This window comes from Trichoderma gamsii (assembly GCF_001481775.2).
Source record: "Trichoderma gamsii strain T6085 chromosome Unknown Scaffold_8.2, whole genome shotgun sequence".
NCBI lineage: Eukaryota > Fungi > Ascomycota > Sordariomycetes > Hypocreales > Hypocreaceae > Trichoderma > Trichoderma gamsii.
In genome coordinates, this window is record NW_020171345.1 from 194,857 (window position 1) to 218,839 (window position 23,983).

The following is a 23,983-nucleotide window of genomic DNA, read 5'->3' on the forward strand; positions in this document are numbered from 1 at the left end:
CCGCCAGAGCCCTGAGTTCTCAGCGGCAGTAAAGCTGGGCAGCGCCAAACTGGTGCGATGCCACGATATCCGGACGAATCCTCAACTAACATCTGCCTAGCGTAAGCCCCCTCCAGCAAAGCCGGAACAAGTCGCCTGGAGCGGCTTCGGAGCTGACGCAGGAAGTTTCTAGAGATACGAGGGCATTTCTAATTACATGCTGAACATGAGAAATATATTGTCTTGTCTCGGTGTAGAGTGATAGCAAATAGGGATAAAAAATAGCTCCTCTGCTCGACTCGACGTAGGTCACGGGCAAGGCCACCGAGTGGGGGAATCTCCCACGCTATGTAAATGTAGCTTAACCCACATCCACATCCTCAGATCGACGCTTAGCTGTGCCTCTGTTCATCTCGTCCCCCGAGACGCAGGAACTTAAAAACATCAATCTCTGTCTGGCCCGTTGATAGAGTTTCCCGGCTCCCAGACGGCCGCCTTCGCTCCCCCGCTCTGCCCTAGCGTCATGCGCAGATCACGGCCATCGACACGCTCCAGTCCGCTTGCAGCTTCTTGTTAGCCACAATGGAGGCGACGTTGCTCAGCAGCCTCCACACCAAGCTGGATGACCTGGAGGGCAGGCTGCAAGCCTATCGCTACGACCTGATCTCCGATTTCCAGCGCTACTACCACGACCTGCTCACCGGCGTCAACCCCAGCGTCGCGACCAGCATCCAGCAGGCCATTGCTCCGTCCTTTGCCAACTACCCGATCCTGCGTCCCGAGCTGGAGGTCGCTGACTCACAACCGCAACCACCACCACCTGACAGGCCCCAACCGGCCACATTCCAGCAGCCTGCGACGCCTGAGGCTTCTCCTCGTATCGAAGCTCCCAACGGCTCGCACGACCGAGAGACGGATCTGCAGGGCCTCTTCACGCCAAGCTACCTCCCGCTGCTGGACAGCTCCCCTCCCTACAACCGCCCTGCCGTGCCGGCTACCACCCCGACGACGACTTCTATCCAGGCCACGGATCCCTTCCCGCTGCTGCCTGCTGCCATGGACACGCCGCCTGTCGACAACAGCACTGCCACAGAGAATGGTGTCACCATGGACAGCCTTGCAACCCAAGGGAACAGCGCGGCTCCCGCAGGCGGCCAGGCTCCGTCCGAGGCGAACCGCCTGGTGAGGACCGCCACCGAAGAGTCAACCTCGTCTGCCGCCTCAGACAAGAGCGATTCCAAGGTTATGCGAAGTGCCATGCGACGCTCCTCCAGTATATCTAAACCGCCTCAGAGCCCACGACGGGTGCGGTTCGAGTTCATGGGTGCAGAGGTGCTACCTACGTCATCGCCTCAGCAGGTGAAATTTATAGCTCCCAATCCAATGTCGCCAGCCGCAGATGACGAGCCAATTGCCTCCGATATGATACTTGATGACGATATCAACGAGTGGCAACCTCCCCGGAAAAGTTCTTCTACAGAGGCCTTGAGGGCCTTGTCCAGGGCTCCAGCTGAAGAAGGCACCGTGTGGACTGTTGTCGATCCTGATGCAGATAGGGCCAATTCCCATCCAGACACCCGGAATAAGGAGGCCTCAAAGAAATCCAGCTCCATGGAGCAGACCAAATCGACTATGAATAACCCAAGAATAGAAGTTTCACCTGGCGCTGCCCAAAGCGAAAATACGACGTCATCAGAACCTAGCGCTGCCAACGGCCGTCGTTCAGATACCAACAAGAATACTGACGGCTCTTCAGATGATGAGGCTGACTATTTGGCCATGGGCAAACGCAAGTCTGCCGTGAAGCAGAAGTCTACGTCACCTCCAGATACCCAGTTGCCGTTAAGAGGAGCGAGTAACGAAACTTCACCTACGGCGCCTGGCTCAAACAAATTGCACCCCAATGTCAATAATGCCTCCAGAGAGACCAGGAGTCCAGCTATTATGGACAATGAGAGCTTTGATGATTATGGCGATGACGATGACCTCTTTGAATTCGAGCCTGCTGGCCTAAGTGCTCCCCCTAAGCCGCGTGAGAAACCAGCGGCTCCCCCGCCAGACGAGTCATCAGATGATGATGACGACGAATTTGAGGATGAAATGCCAACCATGGCTCAGTCCACTCAGCAGCCGCTTTATTCGACATCGCCAGCTGTTTCTATCGCGCGGCCACAGAGGACGGAGAACGCCATGGCCTCAGTGTCCAGGTTCCAGCCTGGGTCCCTCGGATCATACAAGGGTCGGCCAGTTGTCATGCCTGTTGTACGTAATCCTGAAGTGCACGCAAGGGCTGCCTCTTTGGGCCAATTCAACACTTTTGTCGGAGGCCTGGATGGCCGTAGCGGAATGGATGAGGGAGACCTCAGCAGCTTCCGTGCCAGCGTTGTCCAGCCTGGCTTTGCTGGTACCCCACGGAGCTTCACTGAACGCTTCATGATGGAAGAGGCACAGGAGGAGAGGAGAAGGAATGGCGCCACTCGGTGATATGATTCCCTTTTTATGACATTTGCTGGCGTCTTGTCTCGGAGGTTGGTTTCCTATCTCAGCTTACAAAGGCATGGTGGGTGGGTATGATTTCGGACTATATGGAAATGGAAATCTCGATGGCGTTCATCTCAGTGAAGGGTTTGTGTGTTTTGTCATTTTTATATGAGAAGGAATGAGCTTGAGGTGGAGGGCAGGCGACGTTACATCATAAACACCTCATTATTTTAAAACATGTTTTATCATCAACATCAAAACTGTATACGCATAGGTAGTCATAGCCAGAATGTGCCCTGATGATACATATAAGGGCCAGTATTGTATCTTCTGCTTTTATGGATCTTGAAAGTGTCAACGCGTGTGCTAGTGCCTGGATCTGCTTATCAACCGATTCCTAGAGCAGAGTTGGTGGTGTGATGGCGGGGTTGTCAAGCTACCGCTTTATCGAGGTTATGATGTAAATGCATGTAAGAGGAACTTCTTGCCATCCAGTCTGGAGTTTTGGAGGCTGACATTCTGCATTATCTCAACGAGTCATTTCGGCATACAGCAATCCGAGTTCAAAATGCCTGGAATTCAACTCGAGATCTTCAAGGTACGGACTCTTCAAATCTCAACGCAGCCGCATTGCCTAACTTTGGCCTCTTGGTATAGTTCGGCGTCTGCCTCATGTTCCCAATCGGGTTCATGTATTATTTCGGAACGAACCTGGACAATCGCTTCAAGGTTAACGATTTCTGGCCGAAGCCCGAAGAATGCAACAAACTACCCCAAGATAGAGAGGAAGTTGTTAAAGAGTACGAGCGAATCGTCGCACGGCAAAAGGTTCGACAAGCTCTTCAAGAGGAGAGGCAGCGACAACAGGCGGAGCTAGCGCAAAGGAACGAGAGCTCTTGATGGATTCGACAACTGTTTGCTTATCGCACGACGGCCTGTGGGAGTAAATAAAAAATTATGGGAAAGGGCATTTTACCCGGATTGTACTATATGATTGAATTGGCGCTATTGGCGAATACAGGACAAATGCATGGTTGGCGTTCAGCCTGCAGAAAAGCGGACTGAGGAAAAAAAACAACTCAACTCAAAATGGGTATTTTGGATGATTTCTATACAATAATGGGATTTACTACAGCTATATGTCTATGTGTCGCTCCAGCTTGTCCCAATCATCATCCGTGATAGTGCCTTGGCGAAAGTTGGCGAACAAAGCTCTGACTTCGGTATATTCGCGAAGACCAGACAGCAAGGTATTCAGACTTTCTACCAATTCGGCTGTATCAACGTCGGCTTGGGTGTCTTCATTCGCAGCCCACATTATCTCAGATTCGACGACCTCAAGCTCAAACCGCTTAGAGATGGCTTCCGTAATGGCCATGAGCTTGGATGGCTCCGTCCAGATTAGGAATCCACCATTCGGATGCTCTTCCACATCCTCAGTTCCTTCGTGCTCAATTGCTTCGTCTAATACATCTGATAAGGAAGGGCCACCATCCCTAGGCTTAAATATAACCCGTCCGCGTCTTGAGAAGTAGAATGCAGTGGAGCCCACAAGGCCACCGGCCTTCTTGACGACGAGTTTAAGATCATGCAAGCTACGCGTCTTGTTATCCGTCTCAATATCGGCAACTAGGGCGATATTGGGTGGCATTAGAATCTCGAGTGTCATGGGTTCAAGCTGCGCGCCTGTTGCAGAGCGACCTTGGCCTCTTGCGATGGCGCCTTCAATTAGTGACTTGGGGACGCTCGCTAAAATTAGGCATTAGATGAATAAGTTGCTTCAACAATATGGTGAGGATAATGAGTCTCATGAGAAACATAAGTAGGTACCTTTTGTTGCTGCTGCAACGGCATTTGCCAGCTGGGGGTTGAACTTGACGTCCTCGCCATACACTTTTATCAACGTTAGACTGGGTTTTCTAAGACTTGGAGCTTGGTGCCACTAACTTTTAGAGTACATGGTAATGAGCTTTGTAAATGAAACACGGTCAGACATTTTCTTTTTGTCTGTAACCGCCTTGATATGCTTCGTTTTGGACCATTTATTATGTCCTGCATTCCGAGACGCCGTCGTGCCAAATGCATGCAGACATGACGGGCATACAAGACCACTTGAAGATGCGCGAGAAGGAATTGAAAGACGAGACTTTCTCAGAAGCGAAAACGACCTTGCGGAGTTCATTGTGACGAATTGTTAGCAAAATCACAATTAAGGGACATCCACAAATGCTCTGCGGCTAGCCAGAGACTGAAAGCGATCTTGCGTCACCGTAGTTTAAGACACCCGGCCAATTCAAAGATATTCGAGCTTCAGAGCCACTAAGCTGGTGCTATCGCATGTTTCCTCCAAATGCGCCGGGTTAACGATCTTCCCTGGAGCTTGGAGCAGAGAGGCTGCCCATCCAGGGCCACCAGCGCCTGCTGATTGGCCATTGCACCACCGCTAGTGTCGATGCCCATCATCATACCTGTTGGAATGCTGGCCATCCATCCCCTATCAATGAGTCCTGGACGATCATAGATAGCGAAGACCTAGTTACGACAACACAGAACTCGACAACCGAGGGCCCCTCTGACGACGCCGCATCCCGCCTGCCATGTCGTCGAGCCAGGAGCCCGAAGCTCCAACCAGTGCGCCGAGCGTGCAGGCCAGCGCCGCCGATCCAGTCACTGCCAACCCGGAGCTGGACCTCCCTAAGCTTCAAGCGCTCCCCGCCGAACAGCAAGATCTCTTCCTCCTCACGTTTGTTTCGAGCTTGAAGAAGCATGTGTTGGGGCTTGCGGCAGACGATTGTACGGCTCAGCAGTTTTACCTGAAGCGCGAAATCTTCCAGATCATCAACCTGTCCACCCCGCAGCCGTCTCGGGTCATCAGAAACAACCTGGGAGCTTGTCTAGCCCACATCTTCGGCAAGGGAGACAGGAAGCTGCTGTTCGAAACGATAAACGATCTGATAGCAATAGTAGCGGGAGGAAAATCCAAGGATGGCGAGACTCGCGCAAAGCATGCGGCTGTTAGCTGCCTGGGAGATGTGTATGCCTCTGCGGGGGATAGCGCAATTGGACTCCACCAGCTGGCTTGCACAACGTTGCTGAAGCTGCTCAAGTCGGCTTCGAATAACGCAGGCATAAGAGCAGCGGTGTTTACCGCTTTGGAGAAGATGATCATCATGGTTGAAGGATCCATGGACGAATACATTTCTCGGGATATCTGGAAGCAGGCAAGGAGCCATGCCTCCGTTGACAAGGGAACTCTCGTCGTTGCGTCTGCGTGTCGATGTCTTAAGGCCTTGGTGCGACACACCATGTACTTCCAAAACTTGACCGACTTCGACAAGCTGGAGACGGCAATGTTCAAGGCTGCCGACTCATCGTCCGCCAAAGTTCGAAATGCCATGGCTAGCTGCTTTGCCGAGGCGCTGGTGCAAGGATACTCGGAGTCCAGCGCCGCAGACGCCGCCGCCAAGAATAAAAAGTCTAAACTCAAGCTTAAACGAGCCTCCACCCACCCCAGCATCGCGGGAGATGAGGACGATGTTCCATCTCGCCCGTCAAGCCCAGCTCCTGGCGCCAAGCGGAGTCAAGACCTTGCTCTGTCGCTGCAGGACATTTTGAAAATTTTGGCTGGCTACTTTGTCAAGCCTGCAACCACCAACAAATCCCGGGCTGCTATCGGAGTATGCTATGGTAAACTTTTCCGCCGACTCGGAGAGAAGACCGTGCAGGCCAATTATCTTGGCATAGTAGAAAGCTTGACCGTTGATATCCTCGGCCACGCAACCATTAGCAACAATCGCTATCGCTTGCTCGTTTCACGAAAGATTGTTGATACCATCATTCAGGATATCATTGGGCGCAAGATCCTGGGAGAATCTGGCCAAAAATCTGCCGCAGAATCTCTGATCAGCGGCGTTTTGAAAAATTACCCTCAAGCTCTGGCTGAAAAGCCAGAGCCTCAAAAGCAAACTCTCATTGCTGCGCTGAATGGCGTTGCATCGCTATTAAAGTCACTTGGATCTGCTGCAAACAGCTTCGCAGAGCCTTGCCGAGATGGGCTATTGCAAGTGCTGCAGCATCCCAGCTATTCTGTGCAAGTATTTGCTTCGAATTGCATGAAGACTTTTGTTCTCGCATGCCCTCAGCAGCTGCTGCCGTGTCTTTCGGTATGCATGAACAGCCTCAGCCGTGAACTGTCTCTGCTGGGGACTGGACGCAACTCTCCCAGGCGATGTATCGGGTTCGCACACGGTCTGGCTGCTACTCTAAGCGCCAGCCCCTCTCGCCCACTGCATGGCTCTCTTGACGTAGACAGCCGAGTTTTGACAATGGCAACAAACTTGCTCAAATCCAGCAGTCAGTCTGAGCTCCGGGTCTCGAGCACCCAAATCCAAGTCGCTTGGATTCTCATCGGCGGCCTCATGTCTTTGGGTCCAAATTTCGTCAAGATCCATTTGTCGCAGCTGCTCTTGCTTTGGAAGAATGCGCTGCCAAAGCCTCTAGCCAAGGATAATACTTCAGCCAGGAGCCTTCTCGAGGCGTCGTTTCTTACTCATGTGAGAGAATGCGCCCTGGGCTCCATTCTAGCTTTCCTTCAATTCAACAACCGGCTCCTTACGGTTGACGTCTCCAAACGTATAGCGGCAATGCTCCAAAGTACAACAGCCTTTTTAAAGACACTGCCATCAAAGAAGATAACTGAGGACATTTCTCAGAGACTTACTCCTGCTCTTCAGTTACAAGACCTTGATAGGATGGTGCAGCGTAGAGTCTTGCAGTGTTATATCAAATTAGTGAATTTGAGCCCTGCGGGTGGAAGCGAAGCCCTTTTGCAGTCAAATCTGCTCACTCTTGCGATATCGCTCTTTGCGGATCCTGACAACTACACGCCCAACTCTTTGAGTGCGTCGATTGCGAATGCTGCTGGCACTTTTGAGTCGGTTTGGGATGTTGGCGACAACACTGGCTTTGGAATAACCGGTATCGTATCAGGTTTCAATGTCAAGTCGCTCCCAGGCCAAAATGAGAACGCTATTCAGGAAGATAAGACCCGGCAAAATGATGCGGAGGCTTTTATCGATAGTCTCTTGCAGTCGCCGGTCTGCGGCAGTCTGGAGCATGATGCGTCCATGCTCTATATCGGCGACGTGGATGACGGATCTACAGATCCTGATCCCCCCGCCACTGAGGTCATCAACAGCGCCATTCAGCTCTTCGCTTTTGCGTTCCCATTGACTCCAGCCAAGGTCCAAGAAAGTATTCTGGAGCAAATCAGAACTTTTGCATCGGCAGGTTCTCTCCAGCGAGACCCTGGACGCAAAGCAGCCATCAATGTCAATCTTGCAACAGCAGTTCTCTGTACGATGAGGGTTGCCGTCAAAGAGACTAGCTCTCCATCCGGAGATATTGCTAATATCGCCGTGGAGCGGTTACTGCAGGATATCGTTAGAGATTTTGTTCTTGATCCCGACCAATATGTTCGGAGTCTTGGCTATGCTGCCGTTGCGAGGCTATGCAACGTGTACGGTAACGCATTTACAAATCAAGAGATCAAATACCTTGTTGACACCATTGTTGGAAATCGAGAACCTAGTGCAAGAGCGGGTTGCGCAATGGCCCTGGGTGCTATCCAGACCAAGGTAGGCGGTATGGCTGCCGGCTACCATCTGAAAACTATACTCGGTATCCTGATGTCGCTTTGCAATGATCCTCATCCCGTGGTTCATTACTGGGCCCTCGAAGCATTGTCCCTTGCGTCAGACGCTGCTGGTTTGAGCTTTGCCACCTACGTGCCAAGCACTTTGGGTATGCTCGCGCAGCTCTACGTTTCTGAAACACATCATTCTGAGATATCCTCGGCCATTACGATGAACTTTGAAATGGAACTCTCGACAACAGCAGCCATTGCACGAAGTGTTGACTCGCTTATCAATGTGCTTGGTCCCGATCTTCAAGATGCTAACAAGTCGCGAGAGCTCATCTTTACGTTGGTTGGGCAGTTCCAAGACGAAGAAGATGTGCTCGTCGAAAGAGCTGCGCTGGGCTGCTTGGAACATCTCTCCTTGTATGCCCCTGGGCAGATGCATTTTGGCGGTTACGTCAAAGTTTTGCAAAAATATCTCTCGTCTGAGCACGCAACTCTACGCGACGTGGCTGTTGATGGACTTTATAACATCATGAAGCGGGACCCGCGAGATGTTCTAAGAGAAGCAGACAAAGGCTACGAAGACCAACTGTGGCTGGTTCTAGACGCGGATCCATCTCATGATGGCATCCGAAATATCATCCGCAACTGGCTGCATCAGACATGTCTGGATGAGACTTCTCTGTGGCTTCAACGCTTCCAGTCCGTTTTAAAGATGACAAGAGCTAAGTCAGAGGAGGACAAAACCGCAAATAAGTCTACGACAGGCGGACTGCCTGATCTACGGGATGAGGAAGCCGCAGGATTTGCAGCCGCTTCCACGGGTGCAAAGGAGGACAAGGCCGACGCAGCATCAGAAGCGGAACCACTGCGCTGGCAAGTAACGACGTTTGCGATGAGCTGTATATATGACATGTTTGCTATTATTGCAAAGGATGTGGCAACACACGGCGAGTCGAAAGCTCAGCTTGCACTGCAGAACAAGATTGCTGATGTCGTGCGCATGGCCTTTTCTGCGTCGACATCAGGTGTTTTGGAGCTACGCATCTGGGGTCTCAAGATCATCGGCGTAGTCCTCAAGATGTTTGGCAAAACGCCTGATCCTGATTTTGAGGAGGCCATGCTCTTAGAGCAGTATCAAGCGCAAATAAGCTCGGCATTGACACCGGCATTTGCGGCAGATTCATCCCCCGAGCTGGCTTCAGAGGCGGTCAATGTCTGCGCAAGCTTCATCTCAATCGGCATTGTCACCGACGTCGATCGGATGGGGCGTATCCTGAAGACTCTTGTGAATGCTCTGGAGAATTTCTCCAGTGATAACGAGAATGCAGGAATTGGTGACCTGAAGGGTCTCAGTTCCAATGCACAAGTTATGGTCAAGATCTCCGTATTTTCAGCCTGGGCTGAGCTGCAAGTAGCTAGCACGGAGCAGAAGTATCTACTAGATGTTCTCAAGCCACATATTGGGAAACTAACACCTCTCTGGCTTGAGGCACTCCGAGAGTTTGCACGACTTCGATTCGAGCCGGATATCTCGATGACGCTAGGACCCCCCTCTCTGTCGGGCAGCTTAGACACAATCTACGCGGCTTTGAATCGCGAGACCTTGCTTCGCTTCTACCAAGACGCATGGCTCAAGCTGGTTGATGCGATTGCGAGTCTGATTGAGCAAGACAGCGAATTTGTCTTTGACGCCCTGGACGGCAAAGAGCTAAGCGAGACATCTACCAATGGACATGCAAAAGTTCCGGGCATTAACTACCGAGACGAACCGGTGGCCTTCTTCTTCGTGCTCTTCGGTCTCGCTTTTGAGGCCTTGGCGACTCGGCCCGGCCAAGACAACTCCCTGGCTACGCAGGAGCAGATGCTAGCCATCTTGCAAGCTCTGAAGAAGATTCTACACCCCAGCGTGACTGGTCACGCAATCTACCGGCCTGATGTATTTTCTGAGACAATGGACCTTCTCGATCGTCTAGTACTGACAGAGGGTTTGGATGTCCAGAGTGCCATCGTTGAAATTGCTAGAGATTTGTGTGTTACGCATCCTTCTGCTCGAAGACAGTCGGATGATGACGGCGACCTCTCCGAAGACATTGACCAATTATTCGAACTAACCCGAATCATTGTCCTTGTTCTATCTGGCATCCTACCTGGTCTATCTGAGGGCAATGCGCCAGCACGGCACCAGATCAATGGAGAGGCTATTCTATTGATTAAAACAGCGCTCAATGCCATCGTAGATGCTGCGGAAGTGTTCCCGTCAATCATCAAAACGGACTTGCACGCCTGTATCATTCACATTTTTGCGACGATTCTCGCTACGCCAGAGTGCCAGGAGCTGATTGTTCCACAATCGCTCGCTATACTGAAACGATTCGTTGCCAGCATGTCCAAGTCGAGGAGAGACTCGGCCAATGGACCTTCCGCGACTGACATCCAGCTGCAAGGGTGCCTCCGACGCTTCCTGTCCATATACCTCAACGCGCAGAAGCGGGAGACGCCGACGTCTCTGACCTCTGTGAAGAACAGCCTACTTGCCACCACTATCCTGTTTACAAGTGGCACGAATCAACTGCCTGCTACTGAACCCCTTGTCGCACGCTATCTAGATGAGGTCCTAGACTGCCTCACAGATCGAATGGTATGTTTTATCTAGCCCCACCCGAACCCGACTCTCCTTACTCTTCCCCCCCTACCTCTATGCCAGCGTACTGACTCTTTTCTCCTTGCCATTGTTTCAAAAGACGGCCAAAATAGCAGCCAATTGTATACGATCGTTGTTGCTGCAAGGAGCGCCCTCTGCGGCAGATGTCAGCATTGCCCGCTACCTCTTCCCACGACTCATAGCTTTTGTGACAGACGTGGGGCCTGAAGATCCTGAAATGGCTCGATCACTCGTGAGCCATACGCTTTGCCTGTACGTAAGGTCAGTTAAGCCTGATCGAGCGGCAGCTGCCATGTCAATGGTCATCCCGGCTCTCATGGCCAGGGCGACAGGAGAGGGCGAAGGAGTCTATTCAGAGACAAGCACACGCCTCCTAGAGCTGGCGGCGGTGAATCAGGAGGTGTTCAAAGCCATTGTTGGAGGACTAAGCGGTGGTCAGCGGGCGTTCCTCGAGGAAGTAATCCGATCGGGTCGACCAGCGGCCGGTGCTGCAGACAAGACGCTTTCCAGCGAGGCTTCGCAGCCAACCATTCAGTTGAAGATGAATTTTGGCGGCTAGATGGAGAATTTGAGTCGTGTCAAGAGAAAACTCCAATCAGCAGCTGATTAATAAAGACACGCCAAGAGAGATATTTTCCGGTTAGGGCAAAAAGGGTTAAGAGTTTTTGTTGTCTCATGCAGACGCTCATTGGCAATATGAGTAGGGGGGCAAAATGGCATACTGGAGTTTTTGTATGGTTCAATGCGCAGATGGAATGGATACACATGTCATGTAGACCAAATGATGATGGTGATGATTGTTTTTTTATAGCCTTATTCAGGATGGCATCCGTTTGCTCGACGCCCAAGTGTTACCTCAATGATCCCGAAACAAGCCGACAGGTTAGATGAAGGATACGAGGAGCATTGCTCAGGTGTCCTTATCATCCGTGTTCCCACCTCTCACCAGCATCGCCTAGTGGGCAGTTCCCTTGAGAGGCAGATGGACTGAATGACGGCTGCTGAAAGGATGCAGCAAACGGCAATGTGAGAGCTGCATATGGTCCACTGCGGCATCGTCTCAGCCAACGAGATAGGGGGATTCGTCTCAAGCTGCATACGTGCTTGCTTTTGCCCCTCTGTACATGAACCAATCCCACGTCGCATTGGCTGGATATACGCAACATCTTACATACTCAGCCGGCTGCAGGAAATCAGCTGTCAAGTGGTGGGAACTCTCCTTGCATTTTTGATTCCCCCGCCTCGGTGTTAAAGCCGAGGGAAGAGTTACCCCAAATATGGACGGCTTGCTGCTGAGTAGGTGGTATTGCCGGGCTCGCGTACATGCATGTTTGAAGATGAGGGGATAGACAGCTAATCCTTACTGTTCATTTATGCCCTTTGGCAGACGTCAGGCCGGCTAGCTAGGAGCTGACGAGGCTGCGACAACGGCGACGATACGAGGATACATGCAGTACCTACGCAGAAACTCGGTGCTTTTGCTCCAATTCGTCTCTTATATACATGGCATGGAGTGTGTATACATGAACCAGTTATGCATGACGTTATTGATGATTATGACGATGCAGTCTGTGGGGGTGTTGACGGCCCGCGGTGGCATTCTACGTGGCAAGCTGAGCTTTGTTCATCCTGCTTTTTCCCCTTTCTTACGATGATGGAGGGTGCAGGCGCGGGGGAAGCACTGCAGATTTTTTGGTGAATTGTGATTCATCATTGGTGAGGAAGCTTGATATAGCGTGCGGTCTTGGAGGGTGTCTGTTTGTTTCTGGGTGTTTCCATCACTTTCATACTTGATGACTCCGTGGTCTTGCTTTGCTGTTTGATCGTGTGTCTGCTATTTACTGGTTGGTTTTGCTTTTGGGCTTGGGGGGTCCACAGGACGACGTGGTCGAATGTCTGATGTTGTCTGCCTATGTATGTATGTATGTATGTATGTACTACTAGTATCATGGCCGTTCATGCCTGGGGAGATTTCTGCCAAAGGTGTCCATCTACCATGGTACATTGCTGCGTTGTATGTCAATTAAAGGCTTAGACGAGCGATTTGATCGCTTCAACCGTGTGGATTTAGACTACCATTGCTTACCTCTTTCGTCGTTATGTTGATATCGTGGCTTTTGTGATTAGCATCAATTGCAGATTAGAGCACTTTCACCTTAAAGCTGGGAGCAAAGCCTCCGCCTCCATTCTAAGCTTCATCCCCCCCAGAGCGGAGAATTAGATGTGGCAAGTTTCTTCAGAGGGAAAGAGAAATAGCCCAGCTTTCTGCTAACAGACAAGGTGTGGCGGTGGCTTGCAAGAAGCTTGGGGAGCGGGAGCTACGAAAGGAGCAGACAGTCCATTGGCTGGTTGATTCTTCAGCTTTGTGGGAGGAAAGAGCTATGGCTACTTGGTTTGACGCTTAAGGGGGGCGTGTGCAGTTGCATAGCATTGTTGTGGTGGCACAGTCAGATGTTGCAAAAGCCCATGGCGTTAAGCTTGCGGTTGGCGTTTTTTGCTTGTTTATTCATCAACCTTTTTGTTGAGGAGGTCTTGTCAATTGGGAATAGTAAAAAGTTTGTTTATGAAGGCGTGGGTATTAAAGTTTTTGGCGTTGTGGCAAGACAGAAGAGAGAAAGGGGGGTTGAGGAACTCTAGGCCTGGAATACGCCATGGCGCTGAGTTTTGAAGGCTTTTTCTTGTTTAAAGGGTCTTTACTTGAATTAGGGATAGATGCTAGGGGAATTTGGAATGTCGATCTGCTAGATCTCACTTTTAGGGCTTAGGAAGAGAGGCGATTTGCTACTGTGCCGGTAGTAGACGGTGTAAGTCAATGTTGAGGTTCGGCTAACTTTTGGATGAGACGGCAGATGTAGCATCTTGAACTCAAGATACAGTTGTAGATTAGCCGGGTCAAGGGTGATTGAGTGGATCACGCATGAATTTGGTAGGCACTGATGGATTTATGCTCAAGTGGAATTGTGGCTGGCCAATTGGCTAAAGATGAAGATGCTGTAGCACAAGACTCGGTTTATGCATGTACTTTTAGCACGGGTGTTCCAAAGCTCCTATAACGGAGTGCCAAAAGTCGTTTGGTATATGGACAAATTTGCAGTGACACCCTCGTTTCAAACGAAGTCTGTCAAGCAGAATCATGCACCCCTCCCTCCCCTCTAATCTTGCAGGATCAATTAACATATGACATGCTAAATAGGTAACAAACTCCACGGCAAAACTTGTCACGGATGCAAAAGAGACCAAAGTTACAAGGGTTTTCGGAAACAAAGGCGAGAAATGTCAAAAAAAAAAAAAAAACTCCATCCGCAGAGCGCAACTCTTGAAACAAAACAGCCAGGGGGGCCCTGAGAGGAGAGAACGAATCGGAAGAGCGCCTAAACTCGGAAGAGCCGGTCGCGCCCGGCTCACACCACCGATCGTAAGATTCTCAGGGATCTGCGGCAGATGGAAGGCGGGAAGGAAGAAAATAAAGAGGACAGACGAAAAAGATGGAGCAAAGGGTGTTGTTGCGAGTGCCGAGTAGGGCTGGTTAGAAGGAGCCAGGTACGGGAAATGGGTTGCATGTGTAATTGATTTCCTTATGCTCGACTGATTCTGTGTTACAGAAAACGGGAGATGACGGAGAGGAGAGCCGGGAGGCAATTGACACGGCAGTGAAGAATTTCCAATACTGTCTTTTGATGCTATTATCTTACATAATGCACATGTCATCTGCTGGTGACTGTAATATGGGATGATCTGCTTAGGGCTGTGGCAACGGGACGACAGCCGGTGGATGATCAATGGTCTATTGCAGTAACCACAGCTCAATCAGAAGTTTGCCACGCCCAACAGCTTTGCAGAGCGACAGCCGAACCGCGGAGGGCGGCAGAGGCCGCGCCACGAAAAGTCTTTGCGCTCAACCTTGATTTGCTACCAAGAGGGGGGTGTTTATGGCGTCGACTAACATAATTGGCGACAGCCTCAATGGCGTTGATGGTAGCAAGAAGGAGGCATAACCAGCCAAAGACGGAGTATTGCAAGCGCCCATTTACGGAGTATTACAATTTGGTTAAGAGGTGTATAGTTATTGAAGACTGCTGTTGGCTTGAGTTTGGATGGCTTCGGTCCCTGTAGTTAGCTGATCCCGAAGACAAGGCACCGGAAAGAAGGAGAATTGAACGCAACGTCCAGTGTCCAACACGGATCCGAGATTGCCCTCTGCCGATGAGTCGCATCGACGTTTGAAGAATAGCACGACAAAGAGGGAAATTGCGGTTCTTAGTCACGGCCATTGGGGGGGAAACACATCATGGAACCACAAATTTGCCACATCATACGACAAAGGAGAGCCCATTGGAAGTTCCTCTTTTTTTTTTCTACCTGGTGCAGGGGGCGAATATGCGAAAAGTGGATGCAACGAGCCGCAGCACCACAATTTGGGGTGTGTTTTATTTCGTCGTAGAGATTCAATGCGATGCACGTGGGTGGAAAAAAAAACAAAGGAGTAGAAGATGATTATGGATTATGGATAACAATTGAGGATTCACGATGGGTCAGGATATGATTTCCTCGCTTGTCTACTTTTTTCTTTCTTCATCTCCCCACCGAACACGGAACTGCTAGAATTAGAAAGAAATAAGAAGCGACAAGAGAAAAAATTTTCACGGCCAATGCACGCACTTGTCTCACATCATGTCGCAGCTTTTGTTGGCAACGCATCGACGGAAATCTCACTCAAGCAGTCAGCCCTGGATCGAGATTCCTGTCGATCCGCTTGTCAGCCCAGCTCAGCCCAGCTTAGGGGGGCCAAAAGCAAAGGAGTAGGGGGAATAAGAAAGAATTTTTTTTTTTTCTTCGCCTACTCCTTGTTTAGCGTCGGGGAGAGCTTTCTCCAGCTTTGGGCTTGGTGTAGCATTTAGACTATGGCACTATCTTCCCCTAAAATGACCTGCTAGGGAAAAAAAGTTAGGAGAAAACAGTCCATTGGAGTCCACATTCCGCATAGCTCAGCTGCGGCTGGTAGTGCGGGAGAGACAGTTGATGCCATTCAAGGGACGATAGGAGGCACGTGTGGTGTTTTGAGAGTCAAGAGTCAAGTCAGTGCTGGCAGTACCTGGTATTGTAGCAGCAAAAGTGCCAATGGATGTCATGGCAACTACTGGTACCCCTAAGCCTCGACCAGTTATCTTATACTTAGAAGATAGTACACTTCTTGTACAGCATAGGTAGGCAATGGATTGATCAAAGTTGAATCAGACAGAGATAGGGAGAGATAAAACCCCTGGAGAAGAAGAAAAAAGACACCCTCCCAGTCACATCGCCATGCTGGCAAATGCCAATCTTTGAATCTCCAGTCCATTCCGGGCTCCCCATAGTGGCCCTGTATCCACTTCCCGGCCAGCCGCAGCAGGAAGACGCTTCCGGACGGTGGTGATGGAGCCAGACATGAACAAAGACAGACAGAAAGTGTCCAGGGGTCGCTTTATTTTGCAGGCAATAGTCTTGCTCTTCGTGGGGCCGATGTGCGCCGATGCCGATGAGTTGGCAGCCTGCTATGCATGTTTTTTTTTTATCTTTGCTTTTTTCCAATCATGTCTTGCATGAAGATGGGAGAGAAAAATTTTCATCGTATTTTGGTTTTAGACTTTCTGATGCTGATGCGATGCATGGTACCATATAATCCCATTACGTACAAGCAGAGGGAATGTTGAATTCACACAGTAGGCATTCATCGTGCCTGTAACGTTGAGTTTGTGTTTTCAACCAACTGAGACATGGCTACTACCTTTGTGCTAGCATGTACATACTTGCAGGCTGATACTGCCGGTAGGACTCCTTCATAATACTCGTGCCCATCGAAAACGAGATCCATGTCGCCGGCAATGCTACGCTGTGGCTTCTTGCGATGCTACGGCAGATACGCTCTGGGCCTGTAATCGACATTGGATGCAACAGCGCATTGGCATCCAACCTCCCTTGCCTGGTTCCTCTTTGGGCAGCCAGAGTCGGTCCCCTTGGGGGCGCACGAGATCTGATAGGCTGCCTGGTGGCTATCGCTTCTGCACAAGTTTCAAGCATCTTACTGTGCTATACCTGCTAATACTTCGTCCATCCCTACTGGCCTAATCAGAAAGAAAGCCACTCCGTCAAAGGTCTCTTTGCATTACCACCGCAGCTGCAACAGGGGGCACACACAGACCACTTGACGCGGCCAGGGTCCAGATCAATGAACTGGCTGGATTTGGTATCATCATTATTATTAGCAGCAGCAATAGTTCATTATCCAGAGCACATGTGTACGAGTACGAGAAAATAAGAGAGAGAGAAAGAAAAGGCGTCTGAAACACCGACTGCACCCCCATTTTGCCTTGCCTTGCCTTGCCTGCCTTGCTGCATCGGCGATGTCCGTTCCACGCTCAATCGAGACAAAAGAGAAAAAAAGAAGACGCAAGAGAATAAGTCAATTGGAATGAAAATTCTCGTTCCGTCACCGAACCGTGCTTGTTGTATGTGCACAGCCAAGAAGCACATATCTTGCTTGGTACATGTGCTTGGTTGGTGATTTGATGCATCTACCCATATCCTAGTGGAAAAACCAGCCTACACAATGAAATGAGAAAGCAATTGGACAACGCAGGCCAATTGAGCTAGAGCAAACGCTAGATTGAGAAAGAAGTAGTATAAAAAAAATAACAATCGTCATTATATATTTAGCAAAATGAGATTCAGGATTCTGCAGGCTATTCCTTCAAGGATGATGGTAATTTATTGCTATTTTGCCACTCACACCACGCAAAAGCAGGAACTAACACCCTCATCTGGACAAAAGACGCCAACCATCTCACGGCCCCCCAATGCAGCTCCTCCTCCTAGAAAAGCAGCAAAGATGAAATCACACAACCAAAAAACGATCAAATTAAATAAAGATACATTCAATTCGTGATTTGCATCCCCGCTATACCATCTATCAAGACGCCCTCAAGTCCCCGCCGGTCAGGCACGGCTACCGTAGGCAATTGTGGCCCATCCCATCCGCCCGTATCCTTTGCCGCCGATCCCTACTACCGGCTGCTAAAACTCTTCCCTCTGTAACATCCTGGCCATCGTCGATCCAGGACGCAATCGAGAATTAGATCGAGGCCAAATGACACCAACATTGGGCTGCAACTGTTTTTTTTCCCCAGGTGGATTTTTTTTTCTTTCTCTTAGTTGTATCGATTTTGCCCATGACGATCGATGCCTCTCAATGCCAAATCGTAAAAAAATTGAAAGTCTCGTGTTTCCACTTAGTACCTTGCATCAAGGGTAGCGCAGCAAACCTCTTGAAAGCGACTTTGATGCTACCACCAACCGCCCACCGTTTGTGCAATTCAAGTCAAAGTACCAGACCCTTTTTTTTGGTGTAGCACAGCATGACACTCCCTATCCACTTTGCTTCATAGTTGCTATGCATTGCGTACTCGAGTTTTGCCAAAGAATACGGCTAGGCAAGGCGAAGAATAGCCTGGCCAGCAGACATTCGGCAATGGGCCGCGTCCATGTCGTGATTCAGGCCAGTCACAGCGCATTGGGCCCCATTGGCCGTATCTCATCCTGGCCGTCTATTGTTATGCGTGCACGCTTTCATGCTCTCGCTCGCATACCGCAAAGTCTATCCGATGTCGCAGTCTGACTGCTCACCAGCGACTTTCGCCACCGACAACTAGGCCAGTGCCAATGCCCAGGCCAGATTCACCCAGTCTGGTCCAATTTACGGCGCCAATTGCATCACGTACGAGACAGGCAAGAATGGTGTTTTGACCAAAGTCTTAGACAGGGTTGTTCTATTCATTGATGATGCAAAGCATGTTCAGCTAGAGCTATCCATTTCGTAAACCCATCCCCATCACTGGCCTCGTTTACTTACGGCCATTCTCAGTTCCCTATTTTTCCTCTCCCTCCTCTTGGTCCTTTTTTTTCCAAAGTAAAATCCCATAGACGGGGCGGCTTCGCAGCACGCCGACTGCCTTAATCTGCGCCATCATTCTTGATATGATCCTGAAATCTTGGTCTGCGCCGCTGATCATGTCCCAAATATCGTTATGTGTTTCCAACCAACACCCAATTGTGTTTCCCTTTGTGCCATGCTATCAATAAAACAAGTGTGATATCAAGTCTTCCGCCCATTCTTTGTGGTGTATTGTGGTATACAGATGCCCGCAGTGGGATCCCATTGATAGTCCAAAATCAATCCGTGATGAAACTCCGTAGACAAAAGAAAAGATAAAAGAGGTCGATGTAGAGAAGACAGTGCGCTCAATTAAATAAACAAAGAGGCAAAAAAGTGCTTTTGGGGGTATGCGGTGCTCCATGTAATGTCCCGTCTTGATACAGCTGAAGGAAACAACCCAAGAAAATAAAAATGTGTTTGTTAAACAAGAAAAGAAGTGCAAAAGTGCAAAAGCAAGGTTGGTTTCGTTGTCGTTTCATGTAGTGTTTGTATAGGATTGAGCTGCGTGATGGTGGATGTTGTGTGTATATGTGTTTGGGTATATATGTTTGAGTTGGTGGTGGCTATTTAGTATGATCGCCTGCGCTGCAGCTTGACCTGCTCGAATGAAACGGCGTATGCTCGCAGTTCCATGCGTGCCTTGTCTGACAGTTGGCTGGCTTCGGCGGTAGACGATGTGCTCTCCATGGAGCAGAGGCTGCTGTGTGAGCTCGAGGGAGTGAGGCTGCTTCGTGCGGACAGAGGCGACGTCTCCGAGCTGTAGCTGCCGAAAGAGGAGGATGGCTGCGGTGTTGAGCCGTAGGGCCGTGCCTGGTTGAAGTCGTAGGCAGGCGACAGGTAGAACTTGGCGGGAGCAGGTCGGCTGGAGAAGGAAGAGGCGGGCGAGAAGCCTGGTGAGCTGGCTCGCGAGCTGGGAGTAGAGGGAGTCTTTTCGAAGTCGGCCATCTTGCAGGCTTCAGAGCAGTAGGCCTCGCCGTCGATCTGGACTTGTCGGTCGCAGGAGAGGCAGAATTCGTGGGTCCACATGTCGAGGGACATTGTGATGATTGTTGGTGTTGATGGTGGGGGAAGAGTCACAGGTGGATGTGAGTCGAGATAAGTTGAGAGTAGCAGAGAGTGGATGAAGTGTCAAGTTATTATAGCAAGTAGTAGTCAAAAGCCTTTGCAGTGTGTTCAAGGAGAGAGCAAAGGACGGAGAAGAAGAAGTTGAAGTTGATAAGAAGCAGTGGAGAGGATCTGATGAAGCGAGGAGGGCAGCGGGATGCATATGTATAGTTTCTGGGGATGGAGGACTCAGACGGGCAGAGGTACCTTCGTACCATGTGGTGTGGGCGTGGGCAGGCAGTGGTGTGGACGAGACGAGAGCGGTGGAAAGTGGGCAGTGGTCAGTGGGCAGTTGGTGGGGAAGCTACATGAGACGAGGTACCGGTGGGTGGGCGTGGCGTTAGCACAGCAGCAGCAGTAGCAGTAGCAGTAGCAGCAGAGCAGTTAGCGGCAAGCGCAAGGGCCCCACCAGCCCCAGAAGCTGAAAGAGATGGGAGATGGAAAGAAGGCAGGAAATTGAGCGTGAATGGCTCTTGCAGAACAAGGTGAAATATAGAATTATGACAAGTACGACAGCCGCTATTGAAGTGTCTGCACGCGCCCTTCTTCAGCTGGCGACAGCGACAGTTATGACTTACTGAAATCGAACAGATTGAGTGCACATGGATATAAGTGCTGCTTCACGTACTGTACTAGACCTGCAGGGCCCGCTGTACCTGCCTGGCCACATTCTGGAGGGAGGGTACCTACTTTACTTACGTATCTCCTACGTAGGCCAGTTCTTTGTGCATCATCTGCTGCTCGTACGAAGCACCGGCTCAGGAGCCTGCACCAGCGTCGCATCCAGCCTAGCGCACAACGGTACAAGGCCCTGTACTCTGTGGAGCCCAGCAGATTGAAAAGGGAGTGCGCGAAACGCTCAGCACTCGAGCACAAGCATGCGGGGCCATTGCCTTGGGGGGTGTATCATGGCCTGCCTCTCTGCCTTGTCTTGTTTTGGGCTTGGGTTGGCCATTTCATCTTCATATCTGCTGCTGCAGGGCATGGGCAGCGGGGCTCCAGGAGATGCGTGATACCTAGCAATATTATGCTCGACGGGGGGCGTGCTCGAACGGGCGAGGACATGCCAGGCGAGATGGTGGTGGCTGATTTTTTTTTTCTGTCCTCGCGCACCGCCTGGGTGTGGCTTGTCTCGTCCTGTCCTTGTCCTGCATACCTTCAAGGCGGCTTGTGCTCTACCAGAAAATTTTTATGCTACCTGCTAGCCGGCGCAAGGTTTTCTGCGCAGCTTCACTTTAGGCGGCCGGGCAGGTCCGTTGACAGCCTGGACCCAGCCGTGGCGCGCCCTCTAGGGAACGGCGTCTGCAGCTCTAATTAAAATTCAAAATCAGCAGAAAATCAAATCATTCCACAGCCCAGCTGTGCTGCGACAGCCGTAGCAAAAAGCCGTAGCGGCGGGCCTAAATTGCGCCAGATGCTTAGGGCATTGCGGGAGTGGTCCCCCCAGAATTTGATTTTCTCTAGGTGGTTCAATTTTTTCTTCTTCCTCTTGGCGCTGGTTTCGCTAGCTCCAGCCTGCTACGCGCCACAACATTCGACCATGATGCGATGCCGTGCCTGGGCGAGGTGACTCAAGAGAGCCGGCCGGAGTCGGGGCGCTCGCTTGTGGGCAGATTGGCTCTTTGGCCCTCAACTGACGCCAACATGGTGGGCTGTTTTTCGCCCCTTGGGCAGCAGACATGGGCATGGACGACGCGGAGCAAGAAAGAGCAAGATTGAAGAAAAATTTTCGACCGCACGGTTTATCGTGTTGCATGGAGGCCAATCTCTGCCAAGTATGGTGACGGAAGCTCAATGCCCCAGGGGTGCCATCTGTGTCACTGGGGCAGACAAACGCTGTGTCGCTGGATGAAGCGTTGTGTGAGCACGCAAATGGGCCATTACGTTCAACTACGGGGAGAGAGCGTCAGAGAGGCCAATGAGCCCATCTTCCAGGCTGCCCCTCCTTGTGTGCCACCGTCGACCCCTCTGTATCGCCCGCTGGAAACTGCTCCCAGGCCCTTCTGCACGGCGCTGGAAACAGCAGGGGCTACAGACGCTGTGCGACGCAGCCTGAGTCGTCAACAAACTCAATTGCATGCATGTCTGTGGTTGTCCAACAAGACTAAAGTCCCTGTAAGACGAGCAGACGAGCATGTAAGTTTGTAAGAGAAAATAAAAATAAGTTAAAATAAAATTTTCGCATTGGCCATCAAAAGAAAATATGTGGAAATCCCATGGAACGCAGATATTCTTCATCAATTGGCTTGGGACACATGGCAGACACCTCAAGTAAGGGATCATCAGACGAAAGTACCAGAGCAGCCATGATCAGCCAGCCGATGCTTCCAAGAGGCCCTTCGTGCAGGGCATCTTCCGAGACCGAACCCGCCTCCCTCGAGTTTTGCTCCCAATCCCAACATATCCAATTCCCCTTTTCGCCCAAAGACGCCCTCAGCGGCGAGCCTACCAGCTGTTTTTGTACTCTTACAAGAGCTAAAGAGCAAGGGAGTTTGCAGCCCAAGACGATCTTCCTCGACCCCTGGAAGCTTCTATGGGGGAAATGAGCTGCGACGCAACGTGCTTGGTGCCTTAGGCCAAAAAATGACAACATTGCAGCGGGAGTGAAGTCGAAGCGGGTCCTGATGCTGGATTACGCAATTGGTCTAGCAGGGCCCTTGATGGGGGAGCTAGGCGGCATGTGGCTAGTCGCCCGCATTTTTGTGCTCCATCGATCATCCCCCCTTTGACTAAACTCCTATTGATACAGAATATCGACGCTGCATGTACATACAAAAGTATCATCGAAATGCTGGCCAAGGTGATATACGGTGATATACCATCTACGTGCTACATGCCTGCCCATCGCACGCAACGGCGCATTCCTCTAAAGGCAGTACCGGGAGCTGATCAGAGCAGATCTACCATCGAAAAGTCGCTCGTCTGTCGTATTTCGCATCTTCTGAGAGCTCCAAAACTGCCGTCATGTGGACTCTTTTTGTGGTGATGGTCCCTTCAATTTTTCTGTCCCAGCAAAAAGAACGCAGCGGGTGACACCACAACGGGTGATCGCACACACATGTGCGATACGGGGCAATCATCTAGGAGGGGTCCAACCGTCGATACATTCAAGTGATGATGGTGTCTCCTTAGTCATGGCAGAGTGACGCTTCGTTCATGTTGATAGCGCCATTTTGGCTGGCGAGCTGCACGAGCTGCAATATGCGGAATGGTGCCATTGGATTTTGGCGCAGGACGGAATGGCGCTGGGATCATCCAAGACCGCCGTCGAAATGATCAGAAAGACGGACACCAAAAAGCCACGCCACGTTAGGTGCAGATTCTACTGCAAAGTACGTAGTATGGACTACGGTACCAGCTCTCAGATCGTCGCACGGCATCTGCTGGACTCATACGTACCACAGCCCGTAACAAGCAACGCCTGGGATGCTCCGGATATTACCACTGCCTATCTGCTCCATACCGCAGCGACCAGCGGCTGAGTGGGTAGCATTCGCTAGTGATAGTGCACGATACAGGTGCTATCAAACTGCTAGCTGCTATTGCTACCTCGCACATACATATCGCTGCTACAGCACAGCGTGGCTTCGTGTTGCTGCCCTTCAATCCTCGGACATGACCGTTCCAACGGCTCACGCGGATGCCTCCGACGCACCCTCTTCCGGAAGCTGTCGTTTTGTCACAGCAGCCGCCGTGGCTCAAACAGGCAGAGAGGCAAAGAAAAAAAGAGGCCACGGATGAAAACCACCATCTTCGAGGTTCGTGGCGTAGGACTCAGTTGGGGATTAGGACACAGTCACACAGTCAACCTTTCTGTTCCCCCCTTGTTGATGCAGTACGACGCCCAGACTACTATATGTGCAGCTAGCCGACATCTACCTGAGGCGGCGTACTTGCACCATGATGCTTATTGGCCATCGCCAGCCATGGCGAGGCGGCAGTACGGTGATCATCCTCTCAGATCTGCCTCGATAGGGCGACTATCAACACTAGCGAGGCCTTGGCCGCTCCTTTCTCCCAGGATGGAGGACACCAGCCGTCTCTCCAATGCCTTTCGGCTGCGATATTGATGCTACTGGTAGCGTCCTGTGCTAGCAGCTGGCTGCGTCGACACAATCGCCTGCAAAGGCCGTGGTGAGGAGCT

At 50.9% G+C, this 23,983-nt stretch overlaps 5 protein-coding genes across 5 annotated transcripts; 3 read left to right on the top strand and 2 right to left on the bottom strand.

The window, feature by feature from the left end:
- Positions 1–561: 561 nt before the first annotated feature.
- Positions 562–2,463, top strand: TGAM01_v203044 (hypothetical protein; the record flags this gene model as incomplete). The annotated part of the gene is made up of 1 exon (XM_018802401.1): positions 562–2,463. One exon carries the CDS (start codon positions 562–564, stop codon positions 2,461–2,463), a length of 1,902 nt encoding a protein of 633 aa, XP_018664319.1.
- Positions 2,464–3,028: 565 nt separating this feature from the next.
- Positions 3,029–3,360, top strand: TGAM01_v203045 (hypothetical protein; the record flags this gene model as incomplete). Its single annotated transcript, XM_018802402.1, has 2 exons — positions 3,029–3,058; positions 3,118–3,360. 2 exons carry the CDS (start codon positions 3,029–3,031, stop codon positions 3,358–3,360), a joined length of 273 nt encoding a protein of 90 aa, XP_018664320.1.
- Positions 3,361–3,595: 235 nt separating this feature from the next.
- On the bottom strand, positions 3,596–4,642 carry TGAM01_v203046 (hypothetical protein; the record flags this gene model as incomplete). Its single annotated transcript, XM_018802403.2, has 3 exons — positions 3,596–4,209; positions 4,291–4,353; positions 4,408–4,642. The coding sequence occupies 3 exons, from the start codon at positions 4,640–4,642 to the stop codon at positions 3,596–3,598; spliced, it is 912 nt and encodes a 303-aa protein (XP_018664321.2).
- Positions 4,643–5,057: 415 nt separating this feature from the next.
- Positions 5,058–11,325, top strand: TGAM01_v203047 (hypothetical protein; the record flags this gene model as incomplete). The annotated part of the gene is made up of 2 exons (XM_024549118.1): positions 5,058–10,742; positions 10,846–11,325. The coding sequence occupies 2 exons, from the start codon at positions 5,058–5,060 to the stop codon at positions 11,323–11,325; spliced, it is 6,165 nt and encodes a 2,054-aa protein (XP_024406096.1).
- Positions 11,326–19,302: 7,977 nt separating this feature from the next.
- Positions 19,303–19,773, bottom strand: TGAM01_v203048 (hypothetical protein; the record flags this gene model as incomplete). Its single annotated transcript, XM_018802405.1, has 1 exon — positions 19,303–19,773. One exon carries the CDS (start codon positions 19,771–19,773, stop codon positions 19,303–19,305), a length of 471 nt encoding a protein of 156 aa, XP_018664323.1.
- Between the last annotated feature and the right edge of the window lie 4,210 nt (positions 19,774–23,983).